General features: G+C 47.9%; 1 protein-coding gene across 1 annotated transcript; it reads right to left on the bottom strand.

The window, feature by feature from the left end:
* Window positions 1-17,193: 17,193 nt before the first annotated feature.
* On the bottom strand, window positions 17,194-20,359 carry Chst14 (carbohydrate sulfotransferase 14). The gene has a single exon (XM_052723603.1). The coding sequence runs from the start codon at window positions 19,318-19,320 to the stop codon at window positions 18,190-18,192; it is 1,131 nt and encodes a 376-aa protein (XP_052579563.1). The 5' UTR covers window positions 19,321-20,359; the 3' UTR covers window positions 17,194-18,189.
* Between the last annotated feature and the right edge of the window lie 799 nt (window positions 20,360-21,158).

Here is a 21,158-nt window from a genome sequence, read left to right as displayed (position 1 = left end):
CCACTCATGTCATTTTTAAAAAGAGATCTATTGACATTTGAAAAGAGTATTTGCTTAAGAAACATAAGATTACAGAAAGGAAAAAAACAAAACTAAAAACAAAACAAAAACACTTTCCAGGGCATTTTGTACAGTAAAACAGGCAATAATAACACGGACCATAAACACTGGGATGGTTACAAGGGCACTGGCCATGAGCATATAAACTCCACTCACAAAGAAATTCTGAGAAGCACAATGTACAGACTAGTATGTATCACTGTGGTTGGTAATCGTGTGCACTAGCTTTATATTTTTGGTTTTTTCGAGACGAGTGCTGGGATTAAAGGCATGAGCCACCACCGCCGGGCTTTTTTTTTTTTTTTTCTTGAGACAGGGTCTCACTGTGTAGCCCAGGCTGGCCTCAAACTCAGAGATCCAGCGGCCTCTGTCTCCTTAGTGCAGATTTTACTTTAAAGGTGTGCGCCACCATGCCTGCCTTGCACCCAGTTTTAACTGTGCTCATCTGAAACACCTTGATGGACAGCTTCAGTCTTTTGATGAAATCAGTCAAACCACAGTGGGTCACCCAAAGAGCAGAAATCTCAAAAAATGCAGATGTGCAAAAAGGACATCTCTTTATTTATTGGGGAAATTTCATAAGATCAATGTTGTTATAATGCACCTTGGCAGACAAATTTGAAAAAAAGCATATGTTATATTAAAACAAATCATATAGGACTTATTCCTCCAATATTAGAATGTGAAGATGAAATATAGCTGAGTGGTGGTGGTGGATCACACCTCCCAGCACTTGGGAGGCAAAGGCAGGGATCTCTGTGAGTTCAAGGCCAGCCTGGTCTTCAAAGTCAGTTCTGTTCTGGAACAGCCAAGGCTACACAGAAAAATCTTGAAAAACCAAAAAACAAACAAACAAACAAACAAAAAACATGAAACTGTATAGCATGGTGACCTATAAAATATGTTGGTATCAGTCAGGTGTCTACCTGCAGTGTTAACTATCAGGAGATTCAGGCAGGAGAATTATCTGAGACCAGGAGTTCAAGACCAGTCTGGGTAACACACTGAAATCCCATCTTAAAAGAGTAGAAAATAGGATGGGAGAGACGGCTCAGTGGTTAAGAGTAAGAGCTGCTCTTCCAGAGGACCTGGGATCGATTCCCAGCACCCACATGGCAGCTCACAGACATCTGTAATTCCAGTCCCAGGAGGTACAATGCCTTCTCCTAGAGTCTGTGAGCTCTGTGTGTGGTGCACCATGCAGGTAAAACCTCCGCATACATAAAAATAAATAAATAAAAAGAACATAAAATAAAAGTGGGAGAGACAAACAAACAAACAAACAAACAAAAAAACCTTTAAAAAAAATTCAACGTCTGAGAAAGTATAAGGAAAGATTGTCATCAGTCACCTGGAGGCGACCCATGAGCGCTGCTTTCAGTCAGTAATTAACTGTATTTCAAAGTCCCACATCAGAGTGGAAGAGCTGCTTTTTCCTGTTAGGGCAGGGCTCTCTTTGGAAAGTACATTTACATTCATTTTCCACATGGCGCTCTCCTTGAGACATTCTTCTGGTTTGATACACTGGGACATGAGCATTCTCTGTTAAACTTTCCCTTCTTCTGGGCTAGGCTGCTGTGTTGTGGGTGCCGAAATTTGTTCCTCATGCACTCTTACGCGGACCACAGATTCGGCGTAAACAATGCTGGTGATGGAGGAGGGATGTCACTGTCTAAGTGTTTTCTTTTCTTTTCTTTTTTTTTTTCTAAGTGTTTTCTTATCCTACTGTGTGCAACATTAATTTCAAGCTATTCAGGAACTTTGCTGACTTCTGTGGGCAAATGTGGCTTTAATTCATTAAAAGTCTCTGGAATTTCACCAGCCAAAGGAATGCCACAGGACACATTTTCAAACTGATGTTTTTCCCATTGCCATATCGTGTGGTTAATCCAGTCATCTGAATTTCCTATCAAAAGTATTGGACTGGGTAGGGGAAAAAAGTTTGTTAATAACTTAAAATTCATCTTTAGGAGCCTTGCTTGCACCTAATTTCAAATATGGCATTATAGTCTGGGGTTCAAGTGGCATACGTTTTCTTTTGCAGCATCCATAAATGTTCAAATGAGTGCTTAGAAAGTTTTTCGATTCATTGAGCCATTAACCAACTCCTAAACAAGCAGATAAGTCACAGAACTTTCAGTTGGACATTGTGGTGCACACCTTTAATTCCAGCACTCAGGAGGGCAGAAGCAGGAGGATCTTTGTGAGTTCCGGGCAGCTAGGGCTACACAGTGATGCCCCATAGAACTTTCATATCCAACAATTTGGTTGTGCCTTATGTGTGTGCCTGTGCGTGTGTGAAGGCCAAAGTATGACATTGGGTGTCACCCTTGGAATGCCAGCCACCTGCTTCATCCACCTGCTTGAGACAGGGTTTCTCGCAGGCAGGAGCTCATCAATTAGGCTACACGGCCAGTGTATGAGCTCCTGTTTCCCTCCTCCCCAGCACCTGATTTTTTAGTGCTCCACCACGGCCAGCTTTATCTTTATCTTTAGGAGTATGAACATCCTGCCTGCCTGTATGTCTGTGTACTACGTAGGCGTAGTGCCCTTTGGGCTGGGTGTGATGTTGCACCACATTAATCCCAGCATTCAGGAAGCAAAGGCAGGTGGATATCTATGAGTTTAGGACCTGCCAGGGCTCCATAGAGAGTTCCAGGTGAGCCAAGGCTGCCTTGTTAAAAAAACAAAAAACAAAAAACAAAACCTGTCTTAAAAAAAGAAAGAGAAGGAGAGAGAGAGAGAGAGAGATATTGAGCTCTCTGATACACTGTGTTTTTTTTCCCCCTTTCTTCCTCCCCCCCCCCCCCACTTTCTTTCTTTTTCTGGTTTTTCAAGACAGAGTTTCCTGGAACTCACTCTGTAGATCTGGCTGGCCTTGAACTTGGAGATCTGCCTGCCTCTGCTGTCCAAGTGGCAGATTAAAGGCGAGCACTACCACCACCCAGCTTTGATTCTCATTGTAACATCTGCAAACACCATTACAATTAAAATATATACGTGACCATGTAACCATAGAAAACATGATTGAAATACTTCCCAGAAATAGAGAGGGAGAGAGAATAATTCATGAACACCTTGTATGGTCCAGATTGTTCTCTCGACTCCATGGCAGTATGTGTTCCACCTCATGGCTAGTGCCCCAGATAGTCTGCATCTTGAGAAAATCGAATGGTCTCGGAACCCTCACCAGCATTAAACTACCCTGATGTTTCAGTCCTTGAAGTATGAAAATGCAGTTTTTGGTAAACCAAAGACCCATACACTTGACATCTCCAGAAATTATCTCACCTTGCGTCTGAGAAGTCTTTGAAATGCTTGAGACCCTAGCTCATTTCATTCTTCAAAAGGAAAAGAGGGTGAGGTGGAGAGATGGCTCATCAGTTAAGATCACATACTGTTCTTGCAGAAGACCTGAGTTCAGTTCCCAGCACCCACCTTAGGAAGCTCACAACTGCCGGGTGGTGGTGGTGGTGGTGGTGCACGCCTTTAATCCCAGCACTCAGGAGGCAGAGCCAGGTGGATCTCTGTGAGTTCCAGGCCAGCCTGGGCTACAGAGTGAGTTCCAGTAGAGGTTCCAAAGAAACCCTTTCTCAAAAAACCAAAAAGAAGAAGAAGAAGAAGAAGAAGAAGAAGAAGAAGAAGAAGAAGAAGAAGAAGAAGAAGAAGAAGAAGGAGAAGAAGGAGAAGAAGGAGAAGAAGGAGAAGAAGCAGCAGCTCACAACTGCCTATAACTACAGTTTCAGGGATTGGATGACTTTGATCTCTGCAGGTACACATGTGCACACACACACTTTAAAAAATAAAAATAGCCGGGCGGTGGTGGCGCACGCCTTTAATCCCAGCACTCGGGAGGCAGAGCCAGGCGGATCTCTGTGATTTCGAGTCCAGCCTGGTCTACAGAGCTAGATCCAGGAAAGGCGCAAAGCTATACAGAGAAACCCTGTCTCAAAAAGCATAAATAAATAAATAAATAAATAAATAAATAAATAAATAAATAAATAAATAAATAGATAGATAGATAAATAGATAAATAAATAAAAATAAATAAAAAATAAAATAAAAATAAATATTTAAAAAAGGAAGCTAGGTGTAATGATTTCATCCTATAATTTCAATACTTGGGAGGCTGAGGATTGTCATGAGTTTGAGCCAGCCTGAGCTAGAGTAAGGTCCTGTCTCAACACCCCCAAACGGGAGTGGGGACCAGGCACAGTGGACCCAAGCTTGTAGCTCTATCTATTCGGGAGACGGAGCCAGAGGATTGCCCCAGTTCAGAGGTTCATAGCAAGACCCAGTCTCCTTTTGGAGAGGAGGATAAAGTAACTCCAGTATTCTGGAGGTAGAACCAGAGGGAGAGAGATCAGCACAAATCTGAAGCAGCCCATAGTACAGGGTAGGAATCTGTGACACACACACACACACACACACACACACACACACACACACACCCCAAAGCAAACAAGTAAAAAACAAAAACAAAAGCAGAAACAAAAATTAAAATGAGGATGAAATACAGGAAGAGACATGAAGAAAAAGAATTTGGTTTTCGAGTGATGGTAAATGTGAAGCTAAGAATACTTATGCAGCAGGGGGAGGTAGTACATGCCTGTTATCCCAGCACTAGGGACTCAGAGGCAGCAGAATCAGGAGTTCAAGGTCACCCTTGAAGCCAGCCTGAGCTATGTAAGATGCTCTCTCTCAAAACAAAACAAAACAAAACAAAACAAAACAACCAATGAACTAGACAACACAAATACTGGTACGTATTCCATCATGAACAAAGTAGGATCTAGGAATGTGATTTTTTTTTTAGCAATGTAAAGTGGCATAGAAGTGTTGGTGATATCCATCAATGACAGCCATGGATTTTGCCAATATTCACAAAAACATGAATTTACTAACTTTTCAGAAGTGTATAAAAATGATGTAACTTTCTCCAAATTCTACCCCTTTGATTATTTCCAGATTCCCTAAGGGGTCCTGAGAACAGCACCTATAAACCATTGTCCCTAAATCTTTTTTTTTGTTTTGTTTTGTTTTTGTTTTTCGAGACAGGGTTTCTCTGTGTAGCTTTGTGCCTTTTCCTGGAACTCACTTGGTAGCCCAGGCTGGCCTCGAATTCACAGAGATCCTCCTGGCTCTGCCTCCCGAGTGCTGGGATTAAAGTCGTGCGCCACCACCGCCCGGCCTGTCCCTAAATCTTAATCAAATAAAACGAGTAAAGTTCTAGATATACTCTCAAGATTAGTTGATTCTCTGCTTTTGTGCTAAGACCAGGGTAGGACCTGTTCTGTGAGTTTGGATAATTGGTACAGCAGACTGGGTGATTAAGGAGGTGCCCATGTCTCCCCGAAAGGAGCATGGCTGGGACTCAAACCAAGTGCCTAGGCAGCCTCTGAGGATGCCTAACGGAGAGCCCTCTCCAGGCAGGATGCAGTTGACACCTGGATCCTCCCCTCTCAGCTTCACCTCAGGGATGCTGAGCAGCCTCCACTATGCCTTAGACCCTCCTCCACAGGAGGAGCCCCACATTCCATGGCATTGTGTGTCTTCGAGGCCACACAGGAAGGAACCTGAAGATACTGCTTACCCCTTGAGAGGAGGAAGGGAACTCCCCTGGATGCAAGAACCTCCCTCTTTGCTAGATTACTGGCTGTGTGGAGACTCCCAGAGCAAGAAAGAACCAGCCACTCATTCTGTCACCCCCTCTACCCACCCTCTGGCTGGAAAGGGCTGAAATGTCCTGGAGTTGCTAAGCAACAGGACAGAATTCAATGATGACTGTACCCAGAGAATTGCTACACCCTCAGTATCACGCAGTATGTAATATAATGCAGCACTTTCCTTGGAGGTCTAGAAAGGGGTAGAAAGAGAGATCACATTTCTAAAGTGGCCTAAGGGGGTCAAAACAAGCTGACCATGGAGGCCACGCTTACTGTACAAAGTAGGTTGGAGAGGTCTCCCCCTCAAGCACACCAATCTTTACCACACCAGGACCTGTCAAAGCCTATGATGGCTCAGCAGGTGGAGGCACCTACCACCAAACCTGATGACCTAAGTTTAAGTCTCAGGAGAGCTGGCTCAGTGGTTAAGAGCGCTTGTTCTTGCAGAGGATCCAGGTTCAATCCCCAGAACTTAGATGGCAGCTCACAACCATCTGTAATTCTAGTTGCAGGAATCTAACACCCTCTTCTGACCTCTAAGGGCATCAGGCATGCACATGGTACACAGACCCACAAGTGAGCAAAACACTCATGGCCAAAAAATAAAGTAAAATAAATAGCCAGACGGTGGTGGTGCACGCCTTTAATTCCAGTACTCGGGAGACAGAGGCAGGATCTCTGTGGGTTCGAGGCCAGCCTGGTCTACAGAGCTAGTTCCAGGACAATCAGGGCTACACAGAGAAACTCTGTCTTGAAAAACAACGGCAACAACAACAACATAATAATAGTAATTGTAAAAATAAAAATTAAATTAAAGAATACTAAGAAGACACACCAATAAAAAATGGCAGAGGATTCTTGATCTGTTGCTGATTTTTTTTATTTGATTTTTTTAAGGGGAGTGGTTTTCGAGATAGGGTTTCTCTGTGTACTTTTGGTGCCTGTCCTGGTACATTTTTGTTTGATTTTATTTTTGTGTGTGTATGTGTGATTTTTTTTTTTAAGTTGTAATGGTCATTTTTCAGACAATTGGAAAACTTGAATGTGGGCTTATACAGTACTGATGTATTGGGTACAATGTCTTAACTTTGGTGACAGTAGTGAGTTACACAGCAGAATGTCCTTTTTCTGGTTGGGGGACAGGCTAGAGTTTTGGGGGCTTTAGCACCAGAGTAATGGTTTAACAAAACATACATATTCAAGGAGAGAAAACAAGTGTCCAATGTTAACAGAAGGATCTAGGTCACTGGTGCTCACTGTACTATTTTTATAACTTCTATGTAGGTTTGAACATTTTCAAAAAAAAAAGAAAGCTCGAGGCTGGGCACAAAGACCCAGTCAGTATAAATCGGTTCCCTGTTGTGTGAGTTGATTTTTATACCTACTTGAGGATGAGCTGAACAAAGAAATGATGCCGCAGAGGAGTGGAAGGAGACGTTCCTGGTGTGGACGTGAGAATCTGGGACCTCCCTTCCTCTGCCCAGCCTTCCAAAGGTATAAACAGTGTCCCCAGACATACAGAGACCTCCTCTCCCCATGGGCGCGGGCATCATGCTCTCCACACTGTGGGAGGAGAATGTCTGGGCCCATGCAGCCCGGTCATCACCCGAGTTCACAGCCTGGCTTTCAGACACTACCTCTGTGGAAAGTAAAAGGCCTGGGGTGGAAAGGATACTCTCAGTCCTCAGACTTGCTGGAGACAGCACCCTGGGTGAGAATGGGTGAGGAGCTCTGTCCTCTGCGAGACCCACATGTATAGGGGCGGCAGCTGCTCACTGAAGCACTGATTAATCCCTTCTCTGAAGACTCCAGCCACTTATTTTGATATCTTACAAATCTTTTTTTTTTGGGGGGGGGGTTTCTTTGTGTAATTTTGGTACCTGTCCTGGATCTTGCTCTGTAGACCAGGCTGGCCTTGAACTCACAGAGATGCGCCTTGGCTCTGCCTCCCACATGCTGGGATTAAAGGCATGTGCCACCACCGCCCAGCTCTTACGACTCTTTTTAAAGAAAATTTTTTTAGAGCTGGAGACATGGCTCCGTGGTTAAGTACACTGGCTGATCTTCCAGAGGACCCCGGGTTCAATTCCCAGCCTCCACATGGCAGCTCACAATTCTCTGTAACTCTAATTCCAGTGAATCCAACACCCTCAACACAGACATTTGTGCACACTAATTCACGAGAAAAAATAAGTTTAAAAGAAAATTTTTTTTTGTTTTGTTTTGGTTTTCGAGACAGGGTTTCTCTGTGTAACTTTGCGCCTTTCCTGGGACTCACTTGGTAGCCCAGGCTGGCCTTGAACTCACAGAGATCCGCCTGGCTCTGCCTCTGAGTACTGGGATTAAAGGCGTGCGCCACCACCGCCCGGCAGAAAATATTTTTATTCTTTCTTTCTGTGTGTGTGTGTATGAGACAGAGAGAGAGAGAGAGACACAGAGAGATACAGAGAGAGACAGAGAGAGGTGCTTACAGATGCCTGCAGTGTTGTGTCCTATAGAGTTAGAGCTACAGGTGATTGTGAGCTCCCCAATGTGGGTACTGGGAACTGAAGTGAGTCTGCTGGAAGAGCTGAAAGCCTTAACTGTTGTCTCTTTAGTCCCAGCCACTCTTCACGACAGTGGTTATATTATTTCTTTCACTTGTAGGGAATCAGGCTCAGAAAAGGTTCAGTCTTTGTGAGACACAGTGCAAGATCTGGACCTAGGACTTCTGACTTCTCTCAGTCCTTCTGTGTGCGTGTTCGTGTGCATGTGTGTGTGTGTGTGTGTGTGTGTGTGTGTGTGTGTGTGTGTGTGTGTTGTATATGTGTGTGTGTGGTATATGGGTGTGTGTGTGTGTGTGTGTGTGGTATATGGGTGTGTGTATGGTGTGTGTGGTGTGTGTGGTGTGTGGGTGTGGTGTATGTGTGGGTGTGTGTGTATGTGTGTGTGTATGGTGTGTGTGGTGTGTGTGGTGTGTGGGTGTGGTGTATGTGTGGGTGTGGGTGTGGTGTGTGTGTGTATGTGTGTGGTGTGTGTGTATGTGTGTGGTGTGTGTGTGCGTGTGGTGTGTGTGTGCGTGTGGTGTGTGTGTGTGTGGTGTGTGTGTGTGTGGTGTGTATGTGTGTGGTGTGTGTGGTCTGTGTGTGTGTGTGTGTGTGTGGTGTGTGTGTGGTGTGTGTAGCTTGATACTATGTAAAACTCCACTCCGATGTGCTCAGCCCTCTGAAGTTAGTGAAAGTGACAAATGAGGAGACTGAGATCAGAGAAGAGGCTTGTGCCAGGTCCTGGGTTGGAACACGGAAATTTGCTTGCGACTCCCTCCATAACCACCACTGGAGACCGATAAACCCCTCAGGGAGGGCTGGGTGGGTTATAAATGGGTGAGCACAGTCCTCTTTTACTTCTCTTTTAGGGACACCATTTGATTTCTACAAGTGTCCCCTTTGGGGAATTCCTGTGGCTACCCTTTGACCCCTGTCTCACCCTCATGACTACTGTGCCTCACCTGGCCATGTTCCTGCTAGACCCCTGGGATCACCACTTCCCTCCTGAGCCTCTGGAAACTCAGGACAGCATCATGTCTAGGCCACTTCTTCCCACTGGGGCCCGGACCTCTGCTCCTGCTTTCTTAGTGGAACACTTTTCTTCCGGCTGTTATCTCCTTTTAAATCCAAGTGCCAAATGCCAGAAATCAGGGATCCTGATTTCTTCTCGTGCACAGGTTCGTCTTCCTGCATTCCCTGTGCTGCCGACCATCCACTCTTCCACCCACACGTGTACACACACACAAATACACACACTCTCATACCTATCTGCTCGATTATCTATCGTCTGTCATCTGGCTGTCTATCTATCTATCTATCTGTCATCTATCCAATCACCTAGTCTTCTAACAGTTCAATCTTTATTGAGCACTAAGTATTTACCAAATGCAAAGGGACACAAGGCCCAGCTCTTGCCTTGGGCAGGACCTGCCAAATAACAAGCTGGGTAAAAAGTTCTCTTGAATTGCATGCTAGGACCACAGGACATCAGAGGAGAAAGGGGCTGGGTGGTCAGAAGGCCTCAGGGAAGGCTGGCATCTGAGCTGATCCTTCATCCTTTTTGCTTCTGTTCTGTGGCAGTCACTCCCCACATTCCGCATTTAGTCACTTAAAACCACTTGCAGATGTCTGGGTTGAAAGTAGTTTCTGTGAACAACAACCAAAGGTCCCTTCCCAAAAGTTGATGGGGCTGGCTTTCCTGGCTTCGGGACGTCATTGCACTAGGTGTGTCCCCCGCCTCCCCCTCTTCTCTGCTCCTCTCTTCTTCTTCTTTTCTCCTACCCTTCTTGTCAGAAATTTTCTTTTTTGTTATTATTGGAACTTCCACTCAGCTGGAGGGGTTGACCCCAAACTCATGATCCTTCTGCTTCAGCTGCCCAACTACTGGAATTACACAGTACTTTGCCAGTGCTTGGACTTTTTAAACACTGTTTTAAAGTTGTGTCGTTTTGTTTTGTTTGTTGAGACAGGATCTCTCTCCATAGCCCTAGCTGTCTTGGAACTCACTATGTAGACTAGGCTGGCCTTGAACTCGCTTGCCTCTGTCTCCTGATTATGCTCGGTTTAAAGATTTATTTTGATTGTTTTGAATTATGTATGTGTGTGTGTCTGCACGTATGCACACATGAATTCATGTGCCTAAAGCAGCCAGAGGCCTCAGATGCCCCTGGAGTTGGAGTGACAGACAGATGGAGAGTCACCTGACATGGATGGGTACTGGGGATCGAACTTGATCCTCTGGTAGAGAAGCACATTCAAACTTAACTGCAGAGCTGTCTCTCCAAGTCCTAAAATGTACATGAGATTTTTTTGTTGTTGTTGTTTGTTTTTTTGAGACAAGGTTTCTCTGTATAACATCCCTGGCTATCCTGAAACTCACTTTGCAGATCAGGCTGGCTTTGAACTCACAGAGATCTGCCTGCCTCTGCCTCCCAAGTGCTGGGATTAAAGGTGTGCGCCACCACCTGGCAATACATGGGATTTTTAAGGCTCTTCACTGAGTGTGATGACTCACATCTACATCCCAGCACATGGACAGCCAAGGCAGGAGGACTTCTGTGAGTTGGAACCTAGCCTGGACTACGTAGTAAGTTCCAGGACAGCCTGGGCTTACCTCAAAAAGCAAAACAAAAACAAAAATAGAAAACAGAAACAAAAACAAAGCCAAACCAAATGAAAAGCAATGATAACAATACCTGTTGCTTCTAGTACTCTGGCAGAGGTTACAGGGTCAGCTAATCTCAAGGGCTGAGAAGAGCAGCAGTTAGGGGAGTGTCTTAGGCATGCGCCTGTATCTCGGCTGTTGTACAGTGTGTGGTTCCATCCATCTGATCTGCAAGCTGGCAGTGAGGCAGTGCCTAACAGGTCTGGGGACATTACCTGGCTACTGACAGGAAATGCGTCACAGAAGAGTCACTTTTTTTCTGCTCCCCAGAGCCCCACATCTCAAAGTCAAGGCCACTATAGCCTTCCTTCTATAAGGCTACAGGACACTGGGTGACCTGGCTTGGCCTTGGGCCTCCTTATGCCACCTACAGTGGCAGAATCGGGGCTGATTCCACAATGCTCTTTGCCTTGGTGGGGACTTTTCTGCTGGATCAGGCAGAAGCAGGCTGAAGAGCTGGGGAGAGGTGCTACTAAAGAATAGGCTTTCTGCTGGACGGTGGTGGCACACGCCTTTAGCCCCAGCACTCGGCGGGCAGAGGCAGGCGGATCTCTGTGAGTTCAAGGCCAGCTTGGTCTACAGAGTGAGTTCTAGGACAGCCAGGGCTGTACAGAGAAACCCTGTCTCGAAAAACAAACAAAAAGCAAAAAAAGAAGAAGAAAAGAAAGGAAGGAAGGAAGGAAGGAAGGAAGGAAGGAAGAAAGAAAGAAAGAAAGAAAGAAAGAAAGAAAGAAAGAAAGAAAGAAAGAAAAAGAAAGAAAGAAAGAAAGAAAGAAAGAGAAGAGGCTTTCATGAACGTGTGCATCCCCAGATGCTGCCTTTGGAAAACTCCCTTTCTTTTCAGGCTGCCTTGGAGTTGAAGTCTAGCTGGAAGATCGTATTTGGAGGGAGCCTGGTCTACAGCACCAGCCTTTGGACTCACCCTCTGTAATTTTTGCTCACTGATTCTGCCCTCCTACTCCAGCTGAAAGAGCGTGCGCCTGTAATGGGGAAGCTGGGTATGTGGAAGTCACCATAGATATTGAGCAACTAATGACAAAGACACAATCTAAATCATGAAAACCTCCCTAAGTTGGGGAAACTGCAGAGAGAACACCCTGAAAATTCAACTGTGCTTTTGTGAGTGGTGACTGCACATACCCTCCAATGCCCACTTGAAGGGCAATGACAGAGGCCAGCTATAAGGCAGGGGTTAGGGGGCTGGAGAGATGGCTAAGTGGTTTAGAACATGTACTCCTCTTGCAGAGGACCTAAGTTCCATTCCCAGATCTCATCTCAGGTGGTTTACAATTGCTTATAACTCCAGCTTCATGTGGATCCAATACCCTCCTCTGGACTCCTTAGGGACCGGCACACATATGCACATACATATGTTGACATACATATAAACACAAAATAAAGTATTTTAAAAATAAAATTTGAAGCTGGGCAGGGGCGGCACACGCCTTTGATCATAGCACTCAAGAGGCAGAGACAGGTGGATCTCTGTGAGTTCGAGGCCAGCCTGGCCTACAGAGTGAGTTCCAGGACAGCCAGGACTACACAGAGAAACTCTGTCTCAATAAACCCACGGACTGCCTCCCACAAAAGTTTTTGAAACAAACAATCAAGAGCCTGGGAGCTGGGTTGGGGGGTCAAAGCTCCAGGCTCTGCGTTTGGATCCCCTCTATACCCATCCACAGCGGAGCAGTGTAGTAGCACATGCGCTCCTCTGATGAGATGGGAGGTGGGGACAGGAGAATCTCTAGACGCTGAAAGCCTGGCTGCCTGGCATCCACAATGACAAAGCATGGAGACACCCTGACTCAATAAGGTGAAAGGCAAGGACATGCTCAAGGTTGTCCTCTCTCCCACCTTTGCTATGGCGTGCATGTGTCCACACTCACATACAAAACTCTCTCTCTCTCTCTCTCTCTCTCTCTCTCTCTCTCTCTCTCTCTCTCTCTCTCTCTCTCTCCCTCTCCCTCTCCCTCTCTCTCTCTCTCTCTCTCTCTCTCTCTCTCTCTCTCTCTCTCTCTCTCTCTCTCTCTCCCCTCTCAGCTTAATTAAATATTTAAGAAGCAAAAAGCCACAGAGGCTGGGGACGCAGCTCACTGGTAGAGCGCCTGCCTAGCATGAGCAAGACCTTGGGCCAACACCCAGCACAACTCAAGAAAATGACACCAACAGAACCCCAAGGGGGATAATAGGTACATAAGTCAAAATGGCATACTGGTTCCGTGTGGCAGCCGTGGGCTCACGCTACTAGAATCTTAGCATCCTTCTTTAGCTGACCTTCTGGGAAAATGCTGCCGGCTGACAAGGACCCCTAACTCGCTGCCCTTGGCACCTTTCTTTCTCCTCAGTGCCCATGTTTCCCGGGTGACTTCCACTATGGCGGACATACCGAACACTGGGCTATAGTTCACCCGCAGAGACTGCCTTCTGATGGGATTTCTCTTACAGTCCTGTGATAACCAGACTTGGTGGATCCAGGATTCTCCCTGGCGTTTCATCTCACAGACACAGGCTCTTTCTGACTCCCTGCTCCTTACTTGGCTGGCCAGCCTGAAACTCGCTGTATGAATCAGCCTTGTTTCAAACTCGCAGCAGAGGGCTGAGAGAAAGCACAGGCATAGCTACCATGCCCAATAAGGGTCTTGTTTCCTTCCTTCCTCCTTTCCTTCCTTCCTCCTTTCCTTCCTTCCTCCCTCCCTCCATTCCTTCCTTCCTCCTTTCATTCCTTCCTTCCTTTCTTCCTCCTTAGGCCAAACCTTAGGAAATCTTCTGTCTTAGTCTCCCAAGTACTGGGAGTACAGTTCACGCACAATACCTGAGTTCTTCCAGTAAATTTCTTGCACACTGAATTCTGTATTCACAACCACTTGAAAAATCTGAATCAATTGCACTCAAAGTCTGGGGTCAGCAGCACCAGAAAGTTGACCTTTAGGGTGGGCAAGCCTGGGGAATGTTGTCAGATTTGGAGAAACCCACGGACAGAACCAATTGTACAGGGTTAGGAAAGAAGTCTGGAAAAGGGTGCAAAAACTCAGAAGAAAAAACGGACATCCTCACAGCACACACAACGGAGGACTGGGTCACCTACAGCACAGCACGTGCTCACTCACCAGACAGCCGGGTTTCCATCCCAGGTTCTTCTCTCCCCATTGAGCTTGATTTCCTCTCCTCTAGAATAGGGATAGATCTCACTGAGGGACTGGGGCTGAGTCGTAAGGATAGGGAGGAATGCATTTAATACAGTGGTCGGGCTCTGGTGATTTAGAGTAGCCACCATTAGTTACTAGGGTTTTTAGAATCTGAAAAGCAGAAGATGGCTTGTAAAAGAAAGGCACTGGGTCCATCTTAGGAGCCTGGCTTCTCTGATGACTGGATCCCCCAGGAGAAGCGAGGGTTCGATGTTTTCCTAGGGAGGTGAGTGCCTTTATGGCTTCCTGCAGGGTCCAGTATGGTGTATCTTCCTGAAGGGAGAGGAAAAGACTTGAGAATTTAAGGTGATTTCTTTTTTTTTCTCTTTCATTTTTCTTTATTAAGAAATTTTCTACTCACTCCACATACTATCCACAGATTCCCCCCTCCTCCCTCCTCCCACCCCTCAGCCCTCTTTCCCAAGCCACCCCGCATCCCCACATCCCCCAAATCGAGGTCTCCCATGGGGAGTCAGCAAAGCCCAGCTCACTGAGCCTAGGCAGGTCCAAGCCCCTTCCCACTGCACCAAGGCTGTGCAAGGTGTCACACCACAGGCACTGGTCTCCCAGAAGCCTGCCCATACACCAGGGACAGATCCTGATCCCCCTGCCTGGGTGCCCCCCAAAACAGTTCAAGCCTAACAACTGTCTTCCGTGTCCAGAGGGCCTAGTCCAGTCCCATGGGGGCTCCATAGCCACCAGTCCACAGTTCATGGGTTAAGGTGATTTCTATGCAGCAGCTTCAGACAGGCGGAGAATGAACGAACAGGCACTGGTGCTTGGAAGTGGAGTCAGGAAACCCAACAGAAGTTAATGCTAGTTTCATCCTTCTGTGTCCAGGGAACCTGAGTTCTTGTGGGTGGAGTTACTTTAAGGGGTCTTGTTCTCCTAGGGTCCAGCTTATAGCATAGGGTTTGGGGCTGTGTAGGGTCACAGCTGACCCAGGGAAAGGCAGGAATCCTCAGAAGATTCAGTTTTAGAGCCCCGTCCCGAAAACTCCCTTGCCCTGGTGATCCAGAGCCCACAGCACCCTTCAACTCTGGCCTGGCACTCAGGGTAAGCCAGTTAGCCCCCACTAGAACCAGCAGGGCCCCACAACTCTGCGTCATTTCCTTGGGGACCTTTTTTTAAGAAGTCCATTTCCCGGGAAGGAAATGGAATGACAGATTCCTTGGCTGACTCTAAGCAAAAATGGCTGTTTGTCTAAGCAGATGCTGTTTGTCTTGTTGCTCTCTCTATTCTTACACTTCACTTCTCCTCCTATGTCACAGCTGTCCACCTCTGGCCACCAGGATGCCCTGTGACCCAGCATCCCTTTCCTCCAGGTGGACAAGAACCAATACTCGAATCCTTTCAAAGACCTCGTTTGCCCCCTCCCTCTTCCCCTTCAGAGCGGGGTTACTGGGTTTTAATTCTTTCCAAATAAAAGTGGAGAAATTTACCCCCACCCACAAGTCCATCATGTAATCCTAACTTTCTATCCTTTCTTCTCTCTATTCCCACATTCCACAAACCTTCTAGATCTCCCAGTGTGGTCAGTGGACCCATTTGTCTGTGTGTCTGTCCTTTTCTTTTTCCCTCCTAACTGGGGGCATGTACACCTGGGGTGGACCCTTTGGGTGGACCACTCACTCTCTTTGTGCCAATTCCCACATCTGTAAAATAGGATGACACTTTAGAGAGCTGAGCTCCTCAGTATTAAATGGAACAGCGCAGAGCCAGCAGTTGGGCCTCACATCCTCTGGGCTTCCTAGGTTGCCTGTGCTCTAGGGGCACTAGGTAGATGACCAGCTGGGTGATACAGCTTCTGAGTTACTGTAAGGCCCAGGTAAGAAAGCAAGAGAGTGGATAAGAGCAGAGGACTCCTGAGGTCCTTGAGGCCCACAGGACTTGTTGACAGTCCCTTTTGTAATTCTCAGGTCTCTCCTTGTTCACACAGCAATGCCTTCTTTTTGTTTGACAATACTGGGGTGGGGGTGGTAGCTCCTGGGTTAACAGGTATTCCCAGCTGGCATGATGGTAGGCACCTATAATTCTGGCTACTCCAGAGGCTGAGGCATGAGGACTGTATGTGTAAGTCAAGCCTAGGTATAGTAAGACCTGCCCCCACCAACTCAAAATTATATATATAGTGGGGCCACCTTACCTTATAAAAAGAGAATTAGCCAGGTGTGGTGGTTCATGCCTTTATTCTAACACTGGAAATCATGAGGCAGGTGGATCTCTGAGTTGGAGGCCAGCCTGATCTACACATCAAGTTCCAGGGCAGCCAAGAGACGCAACTCTATCTCAAAAAACCAAAAACCTAAAAACCAAAACTAAACCAAAATTAAAAAAAAACCAAAAACCAAAACCAAACCCAAACCAAAAGTAAAACCAAACACCAAAACCAAAAAAAAAGAAAGAAAGAAAAAGAAAAAGAAAAAAATATTGACATGTCCCTGCCTAACCTAAGATAATGCCGAGTTCGTGCCTCCTATTCATTCCCTTCTTTTTCTTCGATTTACTTTACCTTTAATCATGTGTATATGTGTGGGTCTGTGTGTGTGTATGCCATGTGTGTATGGGTACCCACAGAGGTCAGAGCCGTTGAATCCCCTGGAGCTAGAGTTACAGGCAGCTGGGAGCCACCAGAGGTGGGTGCTGGGAATTGAACATCCTTCTAGACTTAACCTCTGAGCCACCTCTCCAGTCCTCACTCCAGTCACGTGTTCTTCGTACCTGATGGCACACCATAGAGCTCTGACTGGTCTGGAACTCCCTATATATACCAAGCTGACCCCAAACTCACAGAGACCATCTGCCTCTGTCCCCGGGGTTCTTGGATTAAAAAGTGTGCACACTCCCCTCTCTCGGCTGATGTCATTTTGACAGGCCTTACCTTTTAAATGGCATCTTAGAAACTGAGTCTGTGAGCCTATTAGAAGTCCCAAAAGGCTCCATGGTGTGACAGGGGCCACTGGACTTGTTTAAGTAGGTTTGGTTAAGTCTTACTGTTTCCACCAGCAAGCTTCCCCTTTTGATCTGGGGATGCAAGCATCTAGAGGTCCCCCAGCACCCATGGGAGCTGAGGGCAATCACAGAAACACTCATTTTGTATACAAAACAGCTTTATTAAAAGTCAGCCCTTACAAGGATTTTATCAAAATATACACATTTAACTGGGCATGGTGGTGCATGCCTTTAATCCCAGCACTCAGGAGGCAGAGGCAGGCAGATCTCTGGGCTTGAGGCCAGCCTGGTCTACTGAGTGAGTTCCAGGACAGCCGGGGCTACACAGAGAAACCCTGTCTCAAAAAACTAAAACAAAAAACATACATATATATTTATACACACTTTAAATAAATGCGTTAGACAAGTAACAGCCAGATACACCGGCCACAGACACAATAGAAAAGGCTTTGTAGGGAAGGGAAGCTTACTGAAGATACTTCAAGAGCCCTAGGAAGAGGTCAGGCACAGGGGTCTTTGGATGCTTGAGGGGCTGGGTCTTAGAGCTGTGAGGTAAGGGCCCTACTTCAGTTTTTTCTTTCCTTGGAAAAATGGAAATGTGTAGGAAAGTGTAGGAAATTTAAAGGCTGGAGTAGAAAGGCTCAAAATTCATTCCTAAGGCACCACAGCTCACTCCAGTCGTGAGGTTCATGGGATGGGCAAACGGGGGTCAGAGTCATTGGTCTTAGGCACAGTCAAGTGCTTGGCTGGTGCCACCTTTGTTTGGGATTTGGCCACAGGTTAAGTAGTTACAGCGGACCAGGTGGACTGCGCAAACCCAGCAGCCAGGGGCCTGGAGTCAGTCTTTAGATCAAACACATGGCTTTAGTAACACATTGGTGTCTGGCCCTGCCAGATAAGGATGCCGCAAGCCCTAAGAGAGTCCACCAGTGAGAGCAGTAGGCCTCCTGTCTAGATCTACCCTCTGAGCCACCGTGGGCACTCACTGTGGACAAGGACAGCCTGAGGACGGTCCCAGCCACTGAGATATGGAACCATCTAGAGAAACTAGCAAGTCCCAGAGCCATGCGTTTCTCTAAAAGGCACTTCAAAGCTGGTGTCATTAAAACCAAACTCCAAAAGCTGCTGGCCCACTGTCACTGGTGACAGGCTTCCCTGGTGACATTGGGCAGTGGGTAGGCAAAGAGGGAGAAGTCCAGGATATACTTAGGCAGCACATCTTGAAGCAGGGCTCGTGGGGCGTTGCACAGGTGGTAATGCAGACTTTCTGGGCTGGCCGGCCGGTACCAGGCCTGGCGGGCTGGGAACCGGACATGGGGTGGGGCCCGCACCCACTCCAGCACCTGGTTGGCATCAGCCTCCAGCCTCTCATAGGAACCCACAAAGTCGTAGTGCACAGCACATGGTTGGCAAAGGTGGTAAACGGGCATCCAGTGCTCATTCATGTGCTCAGGATCCTCATCCACCAGGTACCTCAGGAACTCTGGGAAGGTGACATCGTCCCCCGCAGGGCTGGGGCCAGCTCCAGCCCTGTAGCGCCTGACAATCTCAGCTCCATAGCGCTGCTGGTACTCCCGGATTTCCCCAAACTTGTTGCGGTAAGCAGACAGGAGGCGTTCCAAGGGGTCTCGCACAAATAGGAACTTGAAGTAATGCTGCAGACGGTAGCGAATCTCCTCAGGCCGCAGGTCTGCCAGAAACACCAGGTCACTGCGGTGGTCCATCTTGAGGCGGACATCCACGTTGTCCAGGACACCCGCCAGCACCTTCAGCACGCGCTTCCAGTTAGAGCAGGCCACTTTGGGGACGTAGCAGTAGAGGAAGCGGTAGCGGTCACTTACGAGGATGTGGCGCAGCAGGGTGCGCCGCTGTCCCACCGGCAAGTCCCAGGGGTCCCGGGGCATGCCCGGTTGTCCGCACACCGCCCTCATGGTCCGGTTTCGGACGTCCTCCCGCACTTGTAAGTCCGAGTCCCCAGCATCCAAGGATAGGCCTCCAGGCTTGGGAGCTGTCCCACGCCAGGCCGCGCCTTTGTGGCTGGGAGGGTGCAGGGGAAGGGGTTTCATCTCCGATAGGATGCCCCGCTCGATCATGAGCAGCAGCCCGCTGGAGGCCACGATCACTGCAAACATCAGCATGGACGGCAGCAACAGGGGTGGTCCCCCGAGCCCAGCACGGGCCCTACTCAATGGGGCCCGCCGAGGCGTGCGGCCCAGGGGCTCGGCGCCTTTTGGGGCCGCCAGTGGGGTTAGAGGGCGAGGGAACATGGTGATCCGGGCAGACCTCGCCGATCTCGGGGCTGCTGAAGAGGCGACAGCAGCTGGGGCTGGAGATCTCGGGAGGGGAGGGTTAGTGGGTGGCCAGCTCCCGGGTGCAGCGAGGGACCAGGGCCGGATGTCCCGCCCGGCCGCTCTCCACCCCGCCCCCCGCCCCGCCGCGATTCAGGCTCGAGGGCGGGCCCACGTTGGGGGGGCGGGGAGAGGGGCGGGTGCCCAAGTCGTAAGAGCTGTCTGGGGAGGCGGAAGGCAGACCCTTGCCCAGGAGAGGACGCTTGAGTCAGGGCCACTCCAGACCACCGGGCCTGGGGACAAAAGCTCAATGAGACCTGGAAAGCGGAAAAGAGCTGGGCTGAGGTCCCGCGTCTCGCAACACGTGCCCTCTGGGAGCTGAACATAAGACTTGCACCCACCATCCTGCCTTAAACTGCCCTGGCAGAGCAGTCCCTCCAACGATGATCTGAAGGCAGGGCGACCCATCACTGCGGGTCCAGACATAGAGATCTATCCTGACTAGAAGCACGGTCCTTAGTCGCCCTTACCTCCCTCAGTCCAGGACAGGGCCACTCTGTCAAGCCCCGGTTAATGTCTCCATGGTGACATTTTGGTTTACTAATTCCTGGGGACCACAATGCTTATCCACTGAGCAATGCTGATCTATGTCTGTAAATGGAATATCCCCTCCCAAGTCTGAAGTGGTAGGCTAACTGGGACATTCTGGGCAGGGGCTAAGGATAAGTACCTCGAGACCACGTGTGGCCAATATCCACTTCAGCATAACCTGCAAGCAGACAGAAAAGAGCCTCGTTTGGAGCTAAGATGTGCCCAGTGGCACCAGGGTGGCCATGTGGGATACAGTCAGATCCCGGAGTGCTTTGAAAGGCAGTATTCAACCAGTCCCTGCCTGAATAGAGAACATAGCTAAACACTCAAGTTTGACTCTACACGTGGGGCCCCAGGAAGGTTGTGAAATAGAGACAACAGAATTGGAGGCGTCAAAAAAGGTGCTAAAAGTTTTGAATTATTTCCTTTAGTCGGCACAGTCACTTGACAGGTAGATTCTGGGGTAGCTGCGACAAGTTTTTTTTTTTTTTTTTTTTTTATTGTTGTTACAGATTATTTTAAGGGTTTTGCCGAGGAGCCAAGGCTGACCTTCCTGCCTCGAACTCCCTAGTGCTGAGATTACAGGCATGTTCCACCATGTCTATCTCTGATGATCTTACTCTAAAACAATTTGCAGTCCCGATAGAGCCCAACACTAGACGGGAAGAGGAAATGTTAACCTCAGGACAGGTTATATACCCAGAGGGTGAGGGAAGGACCAGGAAGGACTACCCACTAACGGTGAGAAGATGAAGCTTGTTCATCAGGCAGACGAGGGCTTCTGAAGTATAAAATTGTGTATGTGTGTGTTCATGAATAGCTCTCCAAACCCTGCCACACAGAGAACACAGGGTAAGGGTCAGAACTGGGAGGTCCCGTGGTCTTCCGACTCCCTGGAGCTGGCTCGCTACAGCCCAGCTGAATGCTGAGGTACCTTCTCAGGCCACTTCTGACCCTTTACCACACTGTGGTTGGCTTCCAGTCATATATACATAGAGATTTCTGGTGATGGAATTATTTGGTACCACATCTGTCTGCAAAACGACACCTCTTAAAACTCTTGTGGGCAGCACACTGATGACTGCCCCTTTCACGAACAACCCCCGTAGAGAGCACTGGGGATGGCAGCTTATGCTCTGCCTCTCACCATCACTTCCAATGTGGATTTGGACGGGGCTGGCAGGTGGGGCCAGGATCCACAGCCACTCACCAGCCACAAACGCTCA

The sequence above is a fragment of the Peromyscus californicus genome, unplaced genomic scaffold (assembly GCF_007827085.1).
Source record: "Peromyscus californicus insignis strain IS unplaced genomic scaffold, ASM782708v3 Scaffold_7__1_contigs__length_154581171, whole genome shotgun sequence".
NCBI lineage: Eukaryota > Metazoa > Chordata > Mammalia > Rodentia > Cricetidae > Peromyscus > Peromyscus californicus.
Note: the sequence above shows the minus strand (reverse complement) of the source record. Positions and strands in the feature narration are given on the sequence as shown.

Coding starts and splice junctions, on each gene's coding strand:
- Chst14 (XM_052723603.1), bottom strand. CDS start 19,320: ATGTTCCCTCGCCCTCTAACCCCACTGGCGGCCCCAAAAGGCGCCGAG.